At 41.1% G+C, this 24,784-nt stretch overlaps 1 protein-coding gene across 4 annotated transcripts in view; it reads left to right on the top strand.

Annotated features, from left to right (window-relative positions):
- VEPH1 (ventricular zone expressed PH domain containing 1) overlaps positions 1 to 24,784 on the top strand; it is a 274,843-nt gene that overhangs the window by 97,995 nt on the left and 152,064 nt on the right. For all 4 annotated transcript variants that reach the window (XM_047785422.1, XM_047785415.1, XM_047785430.1 and 1 more), the window contains 2 exons: positions 2,517 to 2,683; positions 10,873 to 11,082. In XM_047785422.1, coding sequence (XP_047641378.1) covers positions 2,517 to 2,683; positions 10,873 to 11,082 — 377 coding nt within the window. The remainder of the gene's footprint in view (positions 1 to 2,516; positions 2,684 to 10,872; positions 11,083 to 24,784) is intronic.

Here is a 24,784-nt window from a genome sequence, read left to right as displayed (position 1 = left end):
AAGACATAATCGGAGGAAGGGGTGTGGTGAAAGAAGCAGGGTTGGAGATGCTATGTTCCTGACTTTGAAGATGGAAAAAAGAGACCCCCAAACCAAGGAATGCTGGTGGTCTCTAGAATTTAGAAAAGCCATGAAACAGATTCCTTTCTACAATCTCTAGGAAGGAACCCAGCCCTTCCAATACCTGGATTTTAGCCCAGGGAGATTCATGTCAGACTTGTAGTACAGAAATGTAAGATAATAAATCTGTATTGTTTTGGGCCACAAGTTTTTGACAGTTTCTCATGGGAGCTATAGAAAACTGTTACAACCACGTTGCAAAGAAATTTTGGAACTTCCAGAAGCTCAACTCCTATGGACAAAGCCAGCTGCTTTGCTACTTATTTGTGTGGTCCAGGAACCATCAATATCACCTGATAGCCTTTTCAAAATTCAGATTCTTAAGCTCTACCTCCAATCTGTTGAATCAGTATCTGTGTGCTTTAACAAGTTGCCCAGGTGATTTCTAAGCACATTAAGCTAAGAATCAGTACCCAAGGGAATATCTCCTATTTTATACACAAATAAGTAGGTATAAAAACTTCAGTACTGTTGGTGAAAGCAAATGATAATAATAATAACACTAAAAATATTCAATCGTAGAGTGTATGAATAAATTGTTGCATATTTATAAAATAGAATGCCATACAGATATGAGAATAAATAAAAAGAGAGCTTCTTGTATATTAAACTTCAACATAATGTCTGATGGGAAAAAATATGTTGCACAGAGATATATACAATATTCTCTTATTGATATAAAACTTTAAAACATGCAAAACAACAGAGTGAGTGCTTATTGAATGCAATTAAAATATAAAAATATTCATGAAGATGAAAAATACCAACTTCAGGATGGTGGTTGTCTCTGGGTAGAAAAAGATTTTTTTTTATCTTATATTCTTGCCTGCATTTGTCTAATGGCTAGAAATACTTCATAATTAAAAAGAACATACTGGCTTATGAATGGAATTTATAGGATTTCTATACTGAAGTGTCTACATCAGTTTCTAATTTTTAAAAAGGTCTTATTTATTTTTGTGTTATTTGATTAAAATTCAAGGCAACCAAAAATGATTAATCTGGGTTTTCCTCCTTCAAGTCTTTCAGGGCCTTTAATGAATATTGTTCCCTGGCTTCAGTTCCAATGACTGTCCCACTTATTGTTGATCAGAATGTCCATATAGCTAAATTCTGTGAGTGAATGTGCTCTGTAGGATAGGACATTACCTTTACAATTACTAATTCTTTAAGAAAAATTCTTAGTAAAAATAAACGAAAACAAAATAAAATTTTTCACATTTAAAAAAAAGAAAACTCTGATCATTTCCAATACCTTGGACTCTCTCGATATATAATTTAAATCTGTTTGAGACTAATTCTATGAGCCATATGTAGAAAAGCAATTCTCATATTTATTGTCAGCCAAAATATTCACTTTGATCTAGAATCACCCTTTCATTGAATTTAGTAATTGATATTCTAAGAATTCGGGCCTTTTTAATCCTCATATCTAAATGTCCCCACTGCTTAATAAGGGTCTATATATGTGTAATCACTGTTTATTTGATTCTTTCTGTATAAGTCTTCTATATCCAGAGCCCACTTTAAAAGTGAACAGAGGCAAGGATATTCTTATTCAAGAAATCCCTAGAAAAAAATTCTGAGACATTTAACTACTTGAGAGGATTTTTTGAAAAAATCCATACCATAAAGTGATAAGCAGATGTTTCCCATATGTTGCTTGCAGATGAATCCTGTAGCTTATGTCAGATTTTTCTTCAGCCTCTGCTATTTCAAACCCAGTTGTCCATACCGGTCTTTGAGGCAGATCATGTGTGACAAACAAGCTGAGTCTAAACTTCCCCTGAAATAGCGCAGAAATTCGGGATTTAAATTTGCATTGCTCCTTTTCTAACCATTCATAAAAATAAGGTATAGTTTCCATATGTCAGTTATCTGGATCATGCCTCCTTATCTCTCAGGAACATGAATATGTTCCTCTGCACTTTAATATTCTGGTTTGGTTTCATTTAGATTCATGCTTGTGGCACTGATTAATTTTCATTTAAATAACATCCAAATGGTGTTTCTTATCACAAATTTTCTATCAGAACTGTTTCCTTCTCAACGGTGTGGTCTGATTACTGTGTCTGATTTTCTATCAGAACTGTTTCCTACTCAAGGGTGTGGTCTGAAATTCCCCCCCCCCCCCCCCCGTGGTGTATTACTCAGGAAAAAATTTCAATAGATAATAATGCTGATCATACAGTAAAATATTCCTTTTTATGGAATCTTTTTAAGTCATGCTTTCATGATTTCTCAGAATAGGGCTCATATTATTTTTAGCAGAGAATTTGGCCATCAGTTTGCGATATTTAATATGTGAATGAGTGCAACATTTATTGCATTGATAATGTATTTCTGTGCCTCATGGGCTGCTAAAGTCATCATTTTCATTATTGTTCATTCAACAGGTAATGCCACATTGTTGAGAGTGTTGCCTGCTGTGTATGATAAGCAACCTCAGCCAATTAACAAACACCTGACAGAACTCCTAGCCTTGATGTATCAGCTGGAACAACCAGAACAGTACCATCTTCTACGGCTTTTGCATGTAGCTGCAAAGAGGAAGCAATTGGAGGTAAAAAGTACATTACATATGTAATGTCCACACCACCCAGTATGTTCTGGGTATGTGGACAGGATGTATGCCTCAGGTTTCCTCCTTCATGTCTCTGCATGCTCATCTTTACATGAAACATTCATTCACTTTTTCTAGAATCGTAAAAGCAAGGAGGTAGTGGCAGAAGTCGGGTGCTTTCTTGGAGAAACAGAACCAGTAGAATCTGTCTAACTACAGTCTATTTAGGTAGATAGATAGATAGATAGATAGATAGATAGATAGATAGATATCATGAGGAATTGGAGTTGGCTTATGCAATTATGAAGTTAAAAAGTCCCATAATCTGCAGTCTGCAAGCCAAGGATCTGGGAGAGTGAGTGGTGTAGTTCCAGTCCAAATCCAAGGGCCTAAGGACCAGAGGGCTAAGGGTGTAAGTCCCAGCCTGAGGCCAGGGGAGGACTGATTCCCCAGCTCAGGCAGTCATATGCAAGCCCTCAGTGGATTGAATGAGGCCCACTCACACTGGGGAGGACAGTCTGCTTTCTCGTCTTACTGATTCAGGTGCCAGTGTCAGCTGGAAACACCCTCACAGACATACCCAGAATAATGTTTAACCCAGTAGCTGGGCACCCTCTGACCCAGTGAAGCTGACACATATAATTAACCGTCACAGGTACAGTAATACAAACACAACAAAAGTGCAGATCTGTAGCCATTGCAGGACAGATTTAATGTCTATGGCTATGGCTTCTCAGGTAGGGCCAAGGGGAAGACCTACACATGCCTTATCTTATGGGGAAATCAGCCTATAGTGAGAGCAAGGGCTCATCTTCCAGATAACAAATTAGTGGGTTTTGTTAGATTCATGTAAAAGATGGTAATAATTAGGATATTTGTGACTCTCGGTTACTGAACAACCAACCCACACTGGTTTAAACAGTGAAGGAATTTATTAGCATATGTGATGGGGAAAAACTTCAGATGAGATTTGATCAGGGGCTCAAATATGTGAACAGAACAGCTTTTCTAGTTCCATTTCTCAGATTTTTTTTTAATAATAATTTTTGTTTTTTCCATTATAGCTGGTTTACAGTGTTCTGACAATTTCTGACTTTACAGCAAGGTGACCCCGTCACACATACATGTATACATTCTTTTTTCTCACATTATCATGCTCCATCTTAAGTGACTAGATATAGTTCCCAGTGCTATACAGCAGGATCCCATGGCTTATCCATTCCAAAGGCAATACTGCATCTATTCCCATGTGGCTCACAGCATAACTACTTGGTGTTTCTCAGATTTTTGATTTCTCAGTGTTGACTTCCATTTTATGCATGCTTTCTCCTTGTAGGCTTAGGGTGGGGGTTGGGGGCCTCTAGTCCATATGCTTCTCCTACTTCCACTACCCTTACAACATCCAAATCAAAGTCCTAATAGTCTCCATTTCAGATACATGTGCTGCCCCTAGAGCTTCTCCTAAACCCCAAGGATACTCAGGTAGAAACTAGAGGCTTCCAGGAAGAGGGAAATAGAAATGGATTCTGGAGGACACTAACAAATGTGCACAGTAAAGATTAATGGTGAACTAAACACTGTCTTAGTTATGGCTGCATCTTTGCTCCATTTCCTGGCGATATCAATATCCACCACTTGTAAAACCTGTCAACACTATAGTGAAGACTGGAACGTTTTCAGAGTTCCCGTTGTGGTTCAGCAGGTTAAGAACTCGACTAGTATCCATGAGGATGTGAGTTCCATCCCTGGCCTCGCTCAGTGGGTTAAGGATCTGGCATTTCTGTGAGCTGTAGTGTAGGTTGCAAATGTGACTCAGATCTGGTGTTGCAGTGGCTATGGCTCACAATTGACCCCTAGCCTGGGAACTTCCATATGCTGTAGGTTCAGCCCTAAAAAAAAAAAAAAAAAAAAAGAAAAAGAAGAAGACTGGAACATTTGCATTCAAAATCAAAATTATTCACAGGAAGGTGGGAAAGAATGGTCATGTGCATAATGAACCACAATAGACTATAAACTTCTTGTAATAAGCCATAATTTATTATTTTCTCTAATCCCATATCTTGGTGCAGTATTTGATAGCACTCAATAAATATTCATAAAACCGAACTGAACTAAACAGGGTAATAAGTGTTCTACAAATGACATAAGCAGAGAAAGGGAGAGAGAGGGGCAATGGATCATGGCTAAGGGAAAAATAGGTACTATGCAAGCCGTCAAAGTGAGTGGCATCAAGTGGAGTTTTGTGTCAGGTGGAGCAGAGGTACAAAGGACCTTCAGGAAGCAGGAACAGGACTGAGAGATCTGGTCACTAGAGCCCAGGCTTGAGCCCCATACCCAGAGGTTTCAATTTAATAGGTCTAGGATGGGGCCCCCAATTTTGCCTTTTTACAAGTTCCCAGGTGATAGTTCCCCTGCTCCTTTCAGGGATCACACTTTGAGCAGCAAGGCCAGAAGTCATGCGGAGGACTGGGGACCTCTGTTAGCTAGTATGCACCTGTATCTGAGTATTTGTATGATCTCCCTAGCGTAGTGCTGGGCACATGTAGGATTTCAGTAAAAAGTTGTTGAATTTAGAAATGAATAAATGAACAAAAGAGACCAAAGAAAGTGAAAGCCATGAAGAACAAGGGAAAAGATGTGTGGATTTGGTGGCTGAGAAGTCACCAATGACCCACGAGGGGCAGTGTCTCTGGGGGTGGGGGGGCAGGCATCTGTTATAAACATTGTGTATGGAAGGGAAGGATAAGTGAGCATGAGTTTTTAGAGGAATAGGAGGGTTAGAAATATCCAGTAAGAATAAAGTGATTGAAGACATGAGAGAAAATTTTATATGGAACAAGGCACTAGAGGAAGTTCAGGAGTGAGTTCCAGAGCACACGTAAAGAAATCAATTTCAGAAAACATTAAGTTCAGAAAGGATGGGCAAAGCTACAACAGAATTTGGGCATGGAGTGGAGTTAAGGGATCACTGGATCACCTAAAAGAAGGCTGAGTGAGAGGAGCACAGATAGGGTGGTGTATTCATTTTTTTTTTTTTTGTGCTGCTGTAACATTACCACAAATGTAGTGATTTAAACAGCATAAATGCATTACCTTACAGTTCTGGAGGTCAGAAATATAAAATGGTCAACGGGCTTGCATTCATTCTGGAGAATCTAGAGAGGAATCTGTTTCCTTGCCCTTTCCAGCTTCGAGAGGCTATCTGTATCCCTTGGCTGATGACCTGTATCACTCTCACCTCTGCTTTTCCATCCTATCTTCTCTGACTCTGATCCTCCTCCCTCCCTCCCTTTTCAAACGCCCTTGTAATTACACTGGGGCCACCCAGATGATCCAGGATTATCTCTCCATCTCAAGACCTTTAACTTAGTCTATAAAGTCTCTTTTGCCGTGGAGAGGAACATTTTTACAGGTTCTGGGGATTAGGATGTGGACATTCTTGGGGAGTCATTATTCTGCCTTACCACAGATAGAGTCTGGGGACCAGGTGATGTGGGGAAAGGGGAGGGGTGACTAACAGGCCAAACTTGGTTTCATAAAGGAGGCAGCTGGCATGCCATTTTATCTGCAGCCTGAGAGCAAAAGCAAAACAAACAGTTTTTGGAAAGGCAAGTTCAATAGCAGTTCAAGGGAGATGTGGTGGAATAAGCTAATGCAACTTATTTCCCATGGGGTAAAGGCTGAGCAGAAAGGAAAATGAAACCAGGAGGAGGCTCACTCATGGTAAGGGGGAGAGGAAAGTCATTGGGGTCACCTGACGCAAAAAGGTGGGGTCCAAGAGAGTGAGGGTGACAGTGCGTGTGGTATTCGAGGAAGTCCAGACAGACCCCTGGTTACAGGCATTCTATGGCTTCCCAGACACTAAGCAAAGGCCTGTGAGGCCATTTAAAACCAGGTCCCTAACTATTGCCTGGCTTTCTAGGGTCACTTTAACCCCAACACTTTGAATACTGTATAGTCCCAGGGACCATAAATGGGTCCTCTCTCTCCAGGCACTGAATTTTTACATATAGGCTATGTTCTCCACCTGGAATGTTCTTCCCTCACTCCTACCACCCCTTCTGGGCCATTTCGATGTCACTTCTTGCCAGGAATTCTCTCTGACTCCTTTCTTTCCCCTAGTCCTGACAGAGCAAATGTCACGCCATCGTGAATTCGTCTCTGCTGGTCTCTTTCCCTCTGTCACACCTTGGCTGTGACACAGATGCTTGAGACACAAGGACCTCTTTGTCCATCACTGTGTCCCCAGTGCCTGGTGTAGTACCTGGAACACCAAAGTCACTTCACAAATATGTCTTAACACAGACATAAATTTACAGAGGATTTTATCATTCACAACTTTTAACATCTAATATCTTATTTAATCCTGTGAAATGTTGTTTTTTTCTCCATTTCACACCGGTCAAAATAGGTGCTTTGTTGGAATGTACCTTTTAAAAATTGTTTAAAAATAATTAAAATTGGGGGCAGGGAATGGATGCTTTGAGAGGTTATCTTGCCCCCATCACACAGGTTGTAAGAGGTAAGTAACAGGTCCAGGACTCTGACTCCCAACTCCCTACTCTCTTGGCCTGAGGGAGTAACTGAGCAGCCTCCACTTGAGAAGGCCACACGGGGAGTATTCCCAGGTTACAGGAGGCAGGGGAGGGTAGACAAGGGGCACCAGTAGTGGCCAAGCTCATGCCAAGTACCACGCACTGTGTGGATGGATGTTTTACAGGCATTATCTCACTTGCTTCCCACAACAACCTTTTCATTTTTGTAAACAGAGAAGTCAAAGCTTGGAGAGGTTAAGAAAAATGCTGGAGTCAATTATTGACTTGGTGAGGTGGCTTTTCATGAACCCCTCGTCTTTACCAACCCCTCCAATTTTCAGATGTGCAATGTCTATGTCTTCCACAGGCCATTATAGTCACACTGCCTTGCCCCCGAAGACTGCCACTTACAGAAAATCTGGGACTGACACTAGTTAGGAAACTTTCCCAGCGCTACACAGATTAGGCCGAGCTACAGCAACGCAGTCTAACTCCAGCCAATGAGCTCTTTTGATTTCAACAAACTAAAAAAAATGAGAATGAAAAGTTGTGGCTTGTGAAGCAAATGGGAAAGCCAGGGGGCAACGTAGAGGATGGCAGGCAGAAAGGTTAGCTAGACAGGAGGAAGAGGAGAAGTGAGCAGAACGAAGAGAAGGGGAAGCAGTTTCCTGTAGGGTTTGTGGCTGTTGAGTGTGGATCCCAGAATGAAGTTAAGAGGTTAGGGACATGAAAGGACCCACCTGGGCCAGGATCCTAACTGGTGGGAGGAATTAGTGACAAGGGCGCCGCCCAACCCTTTTCTTCCCATCATCACTTCCCTTTGTGTTAAAGCAGCCTCCTCCCCTGATCTGCCTCCTTCAGCTCTTGGTCATCTCGCACTTGATTACTGAAATGTGGAGGCAGGGAGCTAGAGAAATCCAGATTCACTCCTCCTCTCTCTCATGTTCATCAGACAGCAGGCAAGGGGAATAGGAGGGATTCAGAAAGTCTACTGAGAGAGGGAAATGAAATAACAGTTAACAATCAAATCTGCAGACTGAGGCTCTCAGTGCAAGTCTAGTGAATTCGATTTCAGATGAAATAAGAGGTGGGTTTGAAATAATGAGGAGGGTGTTGACCTTGTGAAATTTGGATTGGGGGTTGCTTTTCTTTCTGCATAAAAGCTGTGCCAGTGCTCTGTAACATAAAGGTGAACTGAGTAGGCTCTCCAGTGAAGGCAGGAATGCTTCATGCTTTCTTGACTGCCCTCTTCACTGCCTACCTTCTGTGACCAGTGATACCCTGGCTCTCCAGGGCTGGTGGGTCAACAGTTGGTCCTTGAAAAAAAATCTCTATGTGCAGCTGACTAGCCATGATATTGTGAAGGTGTCATAGACTTAACATCCATCTGTGAGTTTCTGATGCTGCTGCTGGAGCCAGGTGGGGTCCTTTCCTCCATCACTGCCCTCTGAGCATCCCTCTATTACGAAACTATCATTCCTAGGTAGGAAGGAATTCCTGACTAGTGACTCATGGCTGGAGGCTCCAGAGAATTCTCTGAGTCCATTTATAGGAAAAGGCTGGGTGGTCAGTTTTCCAAGTGGCCTTCTGGGGCTAAGTCTGTATTCTTGGCTGCCAGAAACTGTGCTGTAGTTTAGCCAGCAAAAGGAACAGAATTGAGTAACACATATGAGCATATCTGTAATTATCCCCAGGACATGGGCTTCTAGCCCTAACCCATACAGAGAAGAGTGGCAAGAAGTGACAGGTTCAGCCCTCTGTTGACTAATGTCCAGATCCAGAGGAACTACTTTTATGGTCTGGTCCCTAGAAAAGAGTCACTTTCTAGGATTTTCTCTCAGTAGTGTAGAGAATTCCTTCACATACCTAATCCTACACCACCTAACAGCAACCTGGAAAGGCTGACAATACTCCGAGGTTACTTTTTGTGTTTGTTTAAAATGAGAGGCCAGTTGCAGAACATTAAGAAAATAAAGTGATAGAATATATAGACTGTTCTAAAACAGTCTTTGGAGCAGAACCATGGTTTTCAGAATATGTATTTTGTTAGTATAATGGGAATAAGTAGTAAATGAAAAGGATGGCAGTTATTTATAGATTTCTGGAGATTGACAGATTGTTAGTGCCATTCAAATTAATTGAAAGAGAAAATTGAACATGAGGTCTGATTTAAGAGGTAGTGTACACATGCATGCATGCACATGCACACTTGTACACATACACAATAGCTCTTTATTGTAACCATGGGTAGGAAGAGATTAGAGGGGCAAGGGAAGGGAGTTGGTGGTTATTTCTCCCTGTGCCTTTTATGGAGGCCAGCCAATCCTCAATCCACATCAAACCTCCCAGATTGTTATAAAGGTGTGTGTGTCAGGTAAGAGGATAGAACATCGTGTAAAGCTCCTGAATATTTTGGTGAGTGGTCCAGGGAACTCCCTTTGTGCTCTGGCCCCAGGTTCTGCATCCGTTAGAGCAAGCTGGAGGGAAGATTCCCAGAAGTAGAGCTATTTGAGATCAGCTTTGAAAATAGGAATTTTCTTCATGTTCAAGCCACTGTTGGTGGTCATTGGCACATTGCTGAGTCAGAGGGTTCACAGGTGGAGAGGCAACAGATATATCCATCAGTGAAGCCCTGGAATGCCATGGCATTGGGGTTCCAGCCATGGGTGGTGGGAAATCTTTGACATGATGAGATTGGTTTTAGGGCAGTAACTATGGTGACAGTGAGGAGGCCAAAGAGAAGAAGAAAAGACTTGAGATTAGGAGACCAGTTTGGAAGCTCTTTCACAGCCCACAAAATGGGGCTTATGGCTTGAACAAAAGCCATGTCAGCTTTCTCTCTGCTAGCCATCTATGTTAGCAGCTACTGTGTTGTCAGCAAAAAGAAGACTTTCTCTGGAAAGAGGCAGTATGAAGAGATAAACCTAAGGAAATGTCCTGTGCTTGGAAAATAAAATTTCTCCTTATCAAAGAGTAATCTACCTAAAGCCCAAAACACCACTTCCCTTTCCTGTGTGTGATAAACTTCAAGAAATATCTGCTTCCGTGCCTGCGCTCCGATCATCCTTCCTTCCTTGCTCTTTCTGCCTGTCCTCCTTTCTTTTCCTCTTTGATTTCCTTCCTTCCTTCCTTCCTTTCTTTTTCTTTCTTTCTTTCTTTCCTATACCTGTGGCATACAGAAGTTCTCAGGCCGAGGATATCATACCCAAGCCAAGCCACAGTAGTGACAATGCCAGATCCTTAACTGCTAGGCCACCAGGAAACTCCTCCTTTTAAATTTTCATTATAGGCTTGGGATGTGGAGTTTAAATAAAATTTTCATGACTAGAAGCGTGTGTCACAGAGACTTTGACATTCCAGGATTAGGACATGAAGAGTAAGAAGTAGGGAATGGAATTTTTTAGAAATGTGTGCAGGAAATGTGTAAGCAGAGCACAGATTTAAAGAAAAAGCAAAAGAAACTAAAGCCTCTGAAATTTTATTGTAAATTTTAAATCCCAGACTTGGGAGATTTGCTTGAGTTCCAAGAGTGGTAATCTCAGAATGTGCTGAGTTCAGATTGAATACAAAAAAAATTTCTTAGATTGAGTCTGATTTAATTAACTTTCCTCTTTGTTTCTCTTTCTTCCCTCTTCTTCTCCTTTCTTTTTGTAGGTGGTTCAGAAGTGTATTCCTTTCTTAATCGGGCATTTGAAAAATTCGATGCATAATGATGTCATCCTGAGCATCCTCATAGAGATAGCAGGCTATGAGCCAGTGGCTTTGAACAGTTTTCTTCCAGTGCTGAAAGAGATTGGTGAGAGGTTCCCCTACCTCATTGGACAAATGGCGAGAATCTATGGCACTGTCGGGCGTGTTGATGAAGTAAGTTTGACTTTTTTTTCCTCCATTACCCTAAATTCCTTTGGCACTTAATCCATTGGAGCTCTATGACCTGCAGATTTGTCCTGAGACTTCTGAGAGTTTCCCTTTTTCTTTCAAACGTTTTGCATGGACAGTGGCCTCTGGATCAAGGACATGTTTTAGCAGGGCTATGTAGAAGGTTCAGGAAGTGAGGATTTCATTTCTGGAGTGTCACCTGAGGAAGGGGAAGGATTACAATGGAGAGGGCACTATGAAAGATATCAAGACCACTTTGCATTAACAATAACCAGTAAAAGAGTTTCATCTCACTACTGATTGCAGTTCTGCTTAACCTAGGAGATTATCATAAATGCAGAGCTGAGTCTCAAAGATTACCTGTTACTGAGAACCCATAGCTATCCTGTCAGTAAGTGCCTGGATCCAGTATGTTTGGGGCCTTTTTCTGCATGATGTTACTTGGAAGAGTGCATTAAACGTTCATGGATGTTTAAAAGTCCTAGTCTAAATATTTGCATAATAAAATCTTTCAGCAGGGACAACAGGAGATACCATCAGTTCTTGTGAGTATTAGGCAACTAAGAAAGAATTTCCAGAAATTAAAGTTCTGAAGGGTGTGTGCATGTTTGATGATTTTCTATTGAGATTTAGGATTTTTATCTTTTAAAGCAAGTCCATAATTGATAGAGGAAAGCTTTTACTTTCACCCGCTTACCTATAGTATGGTTTCCTATGAGATAAATATAAAATTGTACAACTTTTTTTCACTTAAATTTAATTTTATATTATATTGGTGTATACTTAGTTTACAATGTGTTAGTTTCAGGTGTACAGCAAAGTGATTCCGTTATACACATATACACATATCCATTCTTTTTCAGATTCTTTTCCCATATAGGTTATTATAGAATATTGAGTAGAGTTCCCTGTGCTATACATTAGGTCCTATATATTTTATATATAGTAGTGTGTTACGTTAATCCCAAACTCCTAATTTGTCCTCCTTTCTGCCTTTCCCCTTTGATAACCATAGGTTTGTTTTCAAAGTCTGTGATTCTGATTCTGCTTTGTAAATAGGTTCATTTGTATCATTTTTTTAGATTCCACATATAAGTGATATCATATGATATTTGTCTTTCTATGTCTGCCTTACTCCACTTAATGTGATAATCTCTAGGTCAATCCATGTTGCCACAAATGGCATTGTTTCATTCTTTTGTATGGCTGAGTAATATTCCATTGTATATATATACCACATATTCTTTATCCATTCCTCTGTTGATGGGCATTTAGGTTGCTTCCATATCTTGGTTATTGTGAATACTGCTGCAGTGAACATTGGGGTGCATACTTTTGAATTACAGTTTTCTCTGCAGAGATGCCCAGGAGTAGGATTGCTGGATCAGATGGTAGTTCTATTTTTAGTCTTTTTAAGGAACTTCCTTATTGTTTTTCGTAGTGGTTGTACCAATTTACATTCCCACCAACAATGCAGGAGGGTTCCCTTTTCTCCACACCTTCTCCCCAGCATTTATTATTTGTAGACTTTTTGATAGTGGCCGTTCTGACCAGTTAAAATTGTACAACTCTTAAAAGAGATTGATTTTTCATCAACTTTAACCCCTTGATATTACACAGGAGAAAGTTAAAAGCTGGAAAGTTTAAGATTCAGACTGGGTTAATTGGTGACCTAGCTGAAATTAGATTCTGTGGTACCCTTGGCACTCTTTTCAAATTTTGTCCTACAATTGATCTTTGGTTTTGTTTGATTTCTGCTGAGGGAGAGCCTGGTGGAGGAGACTGGTGAAAGCCAGGCTTCCTCCTAGTGGAGGGCCTTTCTCCTTCAGCTTCCCAGAGGAAGGTGGGAGAGCTGGGCTCCTGAGCAGCCTATACTTGTGAACGTGACACTGGATCTTGTAAAAGGATTATTTGGTGCTGACCTGCTGCTTAGTATAATCCCTTCTGTTCAATGCTGTTGGGAATGTCTCGCGCCTGCCACAGTCTGCCTTCTGGTAACACTTCCCCAGCTCATCAGCTTTGCTGCCAGGAAAACCTGCTGGTGTGCCCAAATGCTTTTAGGCCAACTGCAACCGACAGCCATTGAATCTGACCTTGCAGATTTTTGCATGGACCAAAAAATTCAACCTCCGATATACAAGGCCTTGGAATCTTTAAGTGGTAGTTCTTTTTGTCACAAATATATTTATGATTGATTAATGTGTAATGCACATTGTAAGTGACTAAACCTCTCACAGAAAATGTAATCTGTAAAAAAAAAAAAAAAATCCAAAACAAAAAAATACCACTAGACATGCAATTATGTTACTGTAAGTTTGTATGAACTAAGGCTAACCTGAGAGAGAATGGACTATTAGGTGACATTTAAGTAACTCTAGATGGGTACAGAGAGGAGAGGGAATCCAAAGAGCCTAATGAATCATTTATTTCAAAACTCAAAATCTCAGAATATTTTCTTTTCTGTGTCTCTCTCTGACTCTGTCTCTATCTATCTGTCATCTCTGTCTCTGTCATTCTCATGCTCACAGAGGCATCTATGTTTGGGAAGAAAAAAAATGTTTTTCTGATGCTCCTGATTCACCTCCTCAACAGAGAACAATTCTAAACCAAATACTTTCCAAACAGATCTGAATATCCAGACTATATTGAGAGCTTTTTAATAATAAAAGTTATTGGGCCCCACAGAGTACCTTCTAAATCAAAATCTGCAGGACAGTAACCCAGGAATCTGGATTTATAGGAACCTCCTCCCATCCTGCTCTGCCAGGGTAATTCTAATGCACCTTTTGTGGATCAGCATTTGAGATCCCTTGACATAACACATTTTAAAGCATTTTCTCTCTTACACTAAGAATCAGGCCTTGTCCATCACCCATCCTGCCCTCCTCCATCAAGTCATGCTAATAAGTTAAAACTTTTCCAGACTACTAATATAGTAGCTTAGATTAGATGTGGTTGAGAGTAACACAGAAATTCAAAACAACAGTGCCTTAAACAATATACCCATCTGTTTCCCTTGCACATAAAGCAGTCTAGAAGGCAGGCAGTCTAGATTCCATGTTTTGGAAACCCAGGTTCATTCTGCTTTGTTGCTCTCCATCCCTGAGCACTCAGAGAGCACAGGGCTTCCATCTCGTGGTCCAAGACGGCTACTCAACATTTTAGCCAGTAGGAAGGGAAAAGGGGAGAAGGACTTCCAGACAGTCAAAAACAATCTACTGTTTATATCCTATTGGCTAAATAAAACAAAGCTGCAAATGACCATACCTAGACGCTAGGGAGGCTGGAACATACAGTCTGAATTTAGGTGGCTACATGTACAGCTGATCAAAAGAGAGGGGCAGAAAGAATGGCAGAGGGCAAAGGGTGTCTCCATTGCAGTTCATCAAGTCGTTCATTTCTCTAGGTCTATTTTCTCTCCTCAAAAATAATGTCTTTCTACTGGACTACTTCCCTTTTGGCTCTGATATTCTTGGATTCCATTATTCCATTTCATTTAAGATCAGCCTGACAAAATTATCTGTAAATGTTAGAATTCTTCACTCAGAAATAATGCCCCTGCTTATTTATTTCTAATGCCTAAAATATCACCATTTGAAAGTACTTCTTTTTGTTTTAAAGAATGCCAAAACCCAGATGTCCAAAAAATTAGTAGTCTAAACAGCTATTAATTAACTGCTTACTTTGAGTACACCTGTTCAACTTTCTAAAAAAATCTTGCGTAGCCATGTTCTTAAAGGCTAAACCCAATAGAAAAGATATATATAAATATCACTATATATGGGATTATTTCTACCCTGCCTCTTTCCAAAAGGAAACAGGAAGTTATTGAAGTACATTGCCAGGTGGGCATGAGTGTGGAAGTCAAGTATGGGCTCCTGGCTACCTATGGTGGAGGAAATCGTAATAAAAAGGGAATAGCAGGAACTTTGCCCGGAAGAGGCCCCACTGTTTTCTGTGTGAAAAGCTTGGTCTACATGAGATAAAGGGTCATAGAAATATACAAGACATAAGATGTTTAGGGTGTTAAATGATGAGACAGCCACAGTTTCTTAGTGAACTCAGGCCCTAGGATCCTCTCTGTCATCCTACCCTGGTCTTGTCTAAAAATGGGCCTAATTAAAACGTTTTTTTTCTCTTTGGCACCAGTGTAAAATTTTCAGATGTATTCAAGGATTCCAGGTATCAGATGATTTTTTTAAATTTTTTTATTGTTATTTCCCCAATACATTTTTTTTCTACTGTACAGCATGGTGACCCAGTTATACATACATGTATACATTCTTTTTTCTCTCATTTTCATGCTCCATAATAAGTGACTAGACATAGTTCTTAGTGCTATGCAGCAGGATCTCATTGCTAATCCATTCCAAAAGCAATAGTTTGCATCTATTAACCCCAAGCTCCCAATGCATCCCACTCCCTCCCACTCCCCCGTGGCAACCACAAGTGTATTCTCCAAGTCCATAATTTTTTTTTCTGTGGAAAGGTTCATTTGTTTTCATTAATAAGTCCACAAATAACAAATGCTGGAGGGGGTGTAGAGAAAGGGGAATCCTCCTGCACTGTTGGTGGGAATGTAAGCTGGTTCAGATGATTTTTTTGTTGCTAGGATTTAAAAGATTTGGAATGCAGAAAAGCCAGTGCAACTCTGAGTATCTTGCTACAGCTTTTGAAATGCATAGTCCGTGACTGCTTGGAGCCTACTGTTTGGTCCCTCCTTTGTTGCTTGCCCTCAACAAACCACATTATTTGATCTTTAGGAGGAAGAGGAGAGTCGGGGTGTGGGGTGTAGTCCTCAGGTCCAGGATAGCCTCAGGGGTGGAGTCAGCCTGGAATAAATGGCACATGTTATTAATTGACTTCTGCTCCACCTGTGCCTGCATAAAGCCAGGTGTAGGAACTGCAGGGCTGGTAGTGGGGAATCAGACAGTGTGGGCCTGTCTTTCAAAGTGGCATGCATCTGGATGGGCACACTGTTTTCAGTAGCTTGATAGCAGTCACAGTTTTCCCATCTGCTGGTGTAAATCCAAAAGAGGAAAAATGTATCTATAAAACAAAAAATAAAACCCTACAGATACTTATATTCTTTATCTCCCAGATTACCTCAGGGATCTTTTTTTTGCCCAAATTTGAAATGAAACCACACTTAATAGCGATAGTGTGCTTGTGTGACTATCAGAAGCTGTACAGTGACTCACAGGAAATTTTCAGATGTATGTTGGCATCTACAGCACATCTTTTGGATGGAGAATGAAACTGGGAGGAGCACTGGGCAGAGAAATCCATTCACTTTTGGGGCAGCTGATGAGTCCTTACTTCTTTTTTTTTTTTTTGAAATTTTATTTTTTTTACAGAATAAAATACATACATTTAAACACAATTACATTCACACAGATTATTATATCATGGATTTTAAGAAACAGATTAAGTGACTCCCTCTGGAGAAGTGGAATGGAAAATATGCTGAGACAAATAGGAAATTTATTCTATACTATATCCCATTTTGTATGGCTTTCATCCTTACTATTTAGTATAATCTATTACATTTCAATTTTTCTTTAAAAATTAGCATTATATTAAAATTGTTATATTATGCAACTAAAATTTATAAAGAAGAAAGCCTTATATACCATTAAATATTTTATATAGCATAATAAAAAGAATAACTTAACTGGTAAGAATAACAAAAATAATATACCCTCTGAAAATAAGTAAAATATAAAATGCATAAATTGGTTAAAAAACAGTGTAACTATGTAAATATGTCCTCACAATTTGTTACATCTTATTGATTCTTTAGTGTAGGCATTACACCATTCTAGGTGATATGATAAACAAGACATTCTAGACCTTACATTGTACCATGGAGAGAAATGGTTATTAATCATATAGTTGTAGAACTGTATTATTTAATTGTACAGTTGCATTATTTAATTATAATTATCATAAATTCTTTGATGGAGAGGAAATCAGAATCAGATGTAAGAAGACTTCAGCATTCCAAGAATGATGTCAAATGACCCCCTTCATGGTGGATTATGCACTCATTTACTATGAGATATATTTCTTCTCCAGAGATTCCTTGTTTGTGTATCAATTGTAGATTTTTGGTTTGCGGTTATTCTGAAGTTTTGATATGAGTCTATATGTATATGAGATTGTTTTAAGTTGTTGTTCTCTTAATTGCAAGTGCATCTCCAGTGTCATGCATTTGTACCCACCTCTTCTCATGATTTCTGATTTTGGTGGTATAATTGTGCATGGATGATTTCATATCTTTCCTGTATATATACCTTTACTGGTGAGCCTTGTCATGTGTGGCATTTTTGTTTCCTGTTGCTGTCTTTTCTTTTCTGCCTAGAAAAGTTCCTTTAGTACTTGTTGTAAGGCTGGTTTAGTGTTGCTGAATTTTCTCAGCTTTTGCTTATCTGTAAAGGTTTTGATTTCTTCTTCAAATCTGAATGAGAACCTTGCTGGGTAAATTAACCTTGGTTGGAGGTTTTTTCCTTTCATCACATTAAATATATCATGCCACTCCCTTCTGGCCTGCAGAGTTTCTGCTAAAAAATCTGCTGATAACCTTATTGGGGTTCCCTTGTATGTTACTTGTTTCTTCTCCCTAGCTGCTTTCAAGATTTTCTCTTTGTCTTTAATTTTGGTTAATTTGATTAATATGTGTCTCAGGGTGTTCCTCCTTGGGTTTATTTTATATGGTACTCGTTGTGCTTCCTGGATTTGAGTGAGTGGTTCCTTTCCCATGTTAGGGAAGTTTTCAGCTATTATCTCTTGGAATATTTTTTCGGTCCCCTTCTCTCTCCCTTCTCCTTCTGGCACCCCTATAATATGGATGTTAATGTGTTTCATGTTGTCCCAGAGTTCTCTAAACTCTCTTCATTTGTTTTCAGTCTTCTTTCTCTTTTCTGTTCTGCATCTGTAATTTCTACTAATCTGCCCTCCACCTCACTTATTCATTCTTCTGCCTCCTGTATTCTGCTGTTAGCTGCTTCTAGTGAATTTTTTATTTCAGTTATTGTATTTTGCATCTCTTCTTGTTTAAGTTTGATATCTTGTATCTCTTTGGTCAGTGTTTCCTGTAAGTTATCCATCTTTGCCTCCAGTTTATTTCCAATGTCTTGCATCATCTTCAGCATCGACAATCTAATGTCTTTTTCCTAGAGGCTGAGAATCTCCTCATTCAGCTGATTTTCTGGGGATTTTCCTTTCTCCCTCATCTGAGTTATAGGTCTCTGTCTTTTCATTTTCATAGGTTTTTGGTGTGGTGACCTTTTTACAGATAATAGGGTTGTAGCCTCTCTTACTTCTGGTGTCTTCCCCCCTGTGGCTGAAGTTGGTATGAGGGGCTTGCTGTAGGCTTCCTGATGGGAGGGGCTGATGCCTGCCCACTGGTAGGTGGAACTGATTCTAATCCCTCTGGTGAGTGGGACTTAGTCTCTGGATGGGATTAGAGGCAGCTGTGTGCCTGAGGGGTCTTTAGGTAGCCTGTTTACTGAGGGGCAGGGCTGTGATCCCACCTGGATTGTTGTTTGCCCTGGGGCTTCTCAGTGCTGACTGATGGGTGGGGCCAGATTTTCCCAAAATGGCCACCTCCAGAGACAGGCAGCTGCTGAATATTCCAGAGAGCTTTGCCTTCAATGTCCTTCCCTGACAACAAGCCACATTCACCCCTATTTTCCCAGGATGTCTTCCAAGAACTGCAGTCAGGTTTGACCCAGATTCCTATGGAGACCTCGCTCTGCCCTGGGACCCAGTACACATGAAATTCTGTGTGCACCTTTTAAGAATGGGGTCTCCATTTCCTGTGCACAAGCCCCACTGGCCTTCAATGCCAGGTGCTCCAGGGGCTCTTTCTCCCATTGCCAGATCCCCGCAAGTGAGAGTTTGATGTGGGGCTCAGAACTCTCACTCCTGTAGGTGAGTTTCTGTGAACTAGTTAGTTTCCAGTCTGTGAAGCTTCCCACCCGGGAGGTATGGGGTTGTTTATATCGTGAAATCGCCCCTCCTACCTCTTGATGTGGCCTCCTCTTTTTCTTCTGGAGTAGGGTATCTTTTTTAAGGTTTCCAGTCCATTTGGGTGGAGATTGCTCAGCCTTTAGTTATGAATTTTTTTTTTTTTTTGTCTATTTGCTATTTCTTGGGCCGCTCCTGTGGCACATGGAGATTCCCAGGCTAGGGGTCTAATCGGAGCCGTAGCCACCGGCCTACGCCAGAGCCACAGCAACGTGGGATCTGAGCCGCGTCTGCAACCCATACCACAGCTCACAGCAACGCTGGATCCCCAACCCACCGAGCAAGGGCAGGGACCGAACCCGCAACCTCATGGTTCCTAGTCAGATTTGGATTCGTTAACCACTGTGCCACGATGGGAACTCCTGAATTTTGTTGTTTTTAGGAGAGAAGTTGAGCTCCTTCTATTCTGCCATCTTAATTGTGTCTCTCAGATGAGTCCTTACTTCTAAGGCACACCTTCCTTGGCCTTGTCCAGTAAAGCTGGCTCTTCATCATGCCAGGATTCACCCCACTTCTGAGATATATTCAGCTGAAGCAGATACATAAATAGGAAATACTGTTTTATTAGATATGTCCTCAGCATGGCAAACACAGGTCCTTTTGTTTTTCTCAAATGAGAAGACTGCAGTAGAGACTTTGCAGACAACAGCAGAAATCCCCTTTTTTGGTGCGTCTTTTTAGGGGCGTGTTCCCAGGCTAGGGGTCGAATTGGAGCTGTAGCCACTGGCCTAGGGCCACAGCCACAACGTGGGCTCCAGGCCGCAACTGCAACCTACACCACAGCTCACAGCAACACTGGATCCCCAACCCACTGAGCAAGGCCAGACATCAAACCTTCATCCTCATGGATGCTTATCAAATTTGTTTCCCCTGAGCCACATAGGAACTCCAGTAATCACTTCTTAGTAGCCCCTGAGGGTCCATCCCCAGACACACATCCAGAGAATTGGTATAATGCCCTTAGCACCATGCCTGGCCTAAAGTAAGTGCTTGATACATTTCAAGTATGTCCATCTGTGATTCCAAAAGATCCTGGTTCCTGGGTAGGTGACATCAGAGAAAACTGACCTTGAGTGAATCATGAAAAGAGATTTTCACAGGTGAGACCTCAGCAGGCAGCAAACTGGTTGGAGTGAAGCTCCAAGGAGGAATGTCCCCCACTGAGAAGTGATCACCATCTAGAATGTATCTGTGTAAGAATCCATCTCATGAATGATCTTGCCTCCCATGGGGACATCCATGCAATATAACATGGTGGCTAAAAGTTTGAATCCTGACTCAGCTGTGTGGCCTTGAGCATATTACATTACCTCTTGACTCAGGTTCCTCATCTATGAAATAGGAATAGCAATATTATTCATCACATAGTTTTGTGGTGAGGATTTAATGACTTAAACCATGGAGAACAGTATCTGACAAATGGGCAACATTCAATAAATATCAGCGATTTATTACTTCCTCAATGGTGCCCAAGCCTTTCTCATTGCATTTATTTGGATACAGACTGAGGCTTAAGCCTGACAGGCTGAAATTAGGGAAGACAGCAACAGGTAAATGGGGTGCCTCTTCCCTGCTTCCCCATGGAAAGGGACTGAAGGGATGGTAGAGACAAGTCAAAATAAGCACAGAAATAAAAGGAATGAGGTCCTGCATGTACCATTAAATGTATAAAACAGGTCTGGCTATATCTTCGTTCTTTGTTAGGAAATAACTGGTATATATAATTTTTTTTTTCCCTCAGAGTGGAACATATATCTGCTTTATATTTTTGTTGCAGACCAGTGTTCCTGAGGGGAACAAGAATAACAAAAACAGTAATAAAGCCACATTTTATAAAAAATTTTTATCATTTAAAATAGGCTTTGTTTTCTTGGGGCTCTGGAAGTGCATCACTTTTCATAAAGGGCATGTGGTCCTCAGCTCATGACCCATAAAAACAGCTCAAATAAGTTTGCAGCAAATTTTTAAAAACTCTCATTAACTAAACCTGTGGTGGTTTAAATTAAATCCAGGCCAGATTAACTTTTCTTGCCCACGAAGAGGTGAAGTAGAATATTTCAATTCTAAAGGCTTTATTTTTCTCATCATTTTCTTCACTCATTTGACTCTCTGAGCTGTGCAAGTGGTCTCAACCCCCTTGGTTGGTTGTATTGACCAACCTAATGCGGGTCCATGTGGAATGGCTTTGATTTTTTGAGAGGACAAATTGAATTCATGTGTTCTGTCCATCTACTTAAGTCTCAAAGAAACAAACTGGAACAATTTTAGTTTAATAGTCCTATCCTTACCAAGACCTCATCTCTTTAGAAGTCACGTACCTATATAGAGCATGCATTTCATAACTGTATTTCCCCATCCCATGCCAGACCTGTAAGGCAGCAACCCATGTGGTGGAAACAGAGATGCTCTAAACTGCTCTCTACACATGATCTCATAGCACATGGAAGGATGTTACAGCCGGCCAGTTGTTTTCCTTAGCCATAGACCAGCAGTCTGCACCTGTGAAGACTCACATGGTGTACTCTCCGAGGGTGGCCACTGCCAGGGTGGGTGTGAAATCCTGTGCCCTTTGCCTTGTTTTTCTCACTGGCTGGAATATGCTGGCCAAGTACCAGGGTATATTTATTACATCCTCTCTGGGCTCAGAGTCATGGACACTTTACAAGTAGAGAAGTGACACACATCTTGCCTAGGTTGCATTTCTGTGACATCCGGCAGGCCTTCCACGAAAACAATTTCAGGAGGAAAAGGAAAGAATGACAAAGGCAACTGAGAACAAGATTGCTGTCCTCATCCTGACTATGTGGAAAAACATCCTGCGAAATAGGAGCTGGAGGGATGCTGTGCACCCTTAACTTGCAAATCAAGGCTGAGGGCTCTGGGAGCCTTTCCACAAGAGGAAGGACCTGTGACTTAACCAGTTTCCCCAAGGATAGGAAATTTAATAAAACTTTGGTAGGCTCAGTGTTTTGGGGATCTGTTTTCTCAAGCTCTGGTTGATGTCAGCTGGCAGCTACTTAATAGTACAGAACTGTCATCAATTGGGAAGATTTTTTTTTCCAAAAAAGCAAAAAGCTTTATTATTTTTTATATTGTAAAAAGGTTACATGCTAATTGTAGATGATATTAATAAATCTCTCATGAAGTGTAAGGAAAACAAAAACTTTAAGTATACGAAATATGGTTTCACATAACAGAGCTAATTTTCCATACCCTCCCTCCATCCAGGACATAGAGTTGGTTTGCTGATTCTTTGCGGGTGCAAACCCCAGTGTTGGCGGTGATGGGGACGCAGACGGGGACACAGACAGGAGAACACAGTCCTTGCCCTAGACAGGCACATAGGGAATGTGGGGCGGGGGTTGGGGTGGAGGGAGATGTACAAACAGATGATTGGAGTCTGATTTGTTGCTTGTCACTACTGATTCTGAACTGGATCAAGAAGGAAACAACTCACCCTGAATGGCAGAGTTTGTTCTATGTGTGCCTTGTTGGATGATAAGATTATGTCGGGGGAGGAGGAGGAAGGTTCCATGGGAGGACACAGCAGGTACAATGGCAAGCAGCTGGGGAAAATCCTTGAGCCTTTTGCAAAGTACAGAATTTCAAGTGCCTGGAGTATAGAATGGATACTGGAGGGAGGGGAGAGGGATGAGGCTGGACCATAGACTGTTTCCAGGTGATGGAGACTCCTTATTTATTGATTAGCAGACACTTCCTGTTTTCTGCCTTCTCTCCCCAAACTTATTTATCACTGGTGCCCAGGTCACCTTAGAAAAGTATTTTGTTTCCCTTTATTCTGTAGACAAATAAATGAATACTGTGTACGTCAGAGTTCCCAAGAAACTAAAAATTAGCCTGGTAAAAGGACAAACAGTCCCCACAAATAGTTGCAAATGTAGAATAGTGAATAATGGTTACAAAAGTTACATGTTGCAGCAATTTGCAACAAGGTCTTGTAATTATCAACTGTAATTTAGGCCAACTGACCAAATTCACAAAGGGCTCTCAGTGCCTCAGTAACTTGGCAAGGTCTACAGCCAACACAGCAGCAGCGCCTGGAAGGGGACCTCTGCTGGATCAGTCTCCCCTCAGGATTGAACCCCAAGGATGGTTAGCCTGGTCTCCACAGATCTCACTTCCTCTCTTCAGGGGGGACTTGCAACTTTCTTAACACCAGCATCTGTGAGGAAATAGGCCTGTGGTTGCTCCTGGAAAGGTAGAAAGTTTCCACTTAGTGAGTGCATCTTCTAGGCTTGAATTTAAGATGTATGTGAATCCTGGATTCACGAGAAAGGACAAAATGGGAGTTGGCAGGAGAGTTGAGAGGATGAAGTAGTTCCTAATTCCAGCTCAAGTCCTGCTGCTCTTCTAAGGCTGTAATGTAGACTTTTCTCTGTCCATAGCCCTCAGACTTAAATCACTTCAGCATAAGCCAGCTCTTTCCAACTGACAGCGTCTGTGTTTCTGATCTGTGGCCTTACCCAAACTCACCAGCCACTCTGCTAACATGCATGGCAGGATAGACGTATGAGGAATTAACAGTCCCTCCCTGCCAGCAGCCTTCAACCAATGATGAGAGTATTTATATCCCAAATCTGCCACTTCTCAAATGAGGTAACCTTTCCCCAGAATCCCCAGGCACCCTTACTAAGCTACTTCCTTATTCGTCTCCATCTCCTGCAGTTTCCAATAGATGATTTGCACATAAATCATCTCAGGGTCTGTCTGTTTCTGGGGAGTCCAATGCAAGAAAAAGTCACCTCCATACCCCCCCCCAACATTACAGTATGCACTCCCACCTGAGAGTGCACGTCAGCACCTGACTTTTTTCTAGGTGCATTTGCCTCCATTCATTTAGTGTATGAATCCACACACTCCCAACTGACTGTAAGCACTCTTGAAGAGTGTACCACACCTAACTTCCTTGCACTACCCATACCAGTAATGGGCTTCTAGCAGGTGGGCCATAGATACTTGCTGACCAGCTGTAATGTCGATACTGGAACTTGACTGGATAGTACCACAGGTCTTGGACTAATAGATGGCAACTAATGACATGGCAGGTAGTGAGGAAGACCAGGAACATTAAGGGACATTGAGTTCCAGTCATGGATGGTGGCTCCTGGTTTTCAAAACCTGTTGGTTTCCTTTCTGCATGGTGGCCAAAGTGTGGTCCCCAGCATTGCACATCATTGGAAACTTGAATAAGAATCTATAAGGTAACAAAATCCCCAGGTGATATATGTGTATGTGAAAGTGTAAGAGTCACTGGTCTCAAGGATCCAGGCCCCACAGGGTTTATCTGATATGAACCCCCCAACATAAGTATGTGCATGCATGACTCCTATGGGCTTGTAGACACACACTACCATACCCCTTCTTTGTAAGACTCATTTGTTTCAATGCAAATAAATGAATAACCTTAAAAAAATGGCAACATTAGGGTAAACAGAAACCCAGGGAATATGAAGCTTTATTTATTATATGGTTTCTGAGCATTTCTCAAACACCTGATGTGTGTAAGACTCTGTGGAGAGAGCAAAGTTAAATAAAATTCAGCACTTGCATTCTTGGAAGGGCTTTGGTTTTTCTTCACTTAGAAATGATCCTTCACTGGGCAAAAATTGTGATATATTGACACTTCCTATATAAC

Source organism: Phacochoerus africanus, chromosome 1, assembly GCF_016906955.1.
Source record: "Phacochoerus africanus isolate WHEZ1 chromosome 1, ROS_Pafr_v1, whole genome shotgun sequence".
In the NCBI taxonomy this organism is placed as follows: domain Eukaryota; kingdom Metazoa; phylum Chordata; class Mammalia; order Artiodactyla; family Suidae; genus Phacochoerus; species Phacochoerus africanus.
The sequence above is the reverse complement of the archived record's forward strand: the minus strand, read 5'-3'. Positions and strand labels throughout refer to the sequence as shown.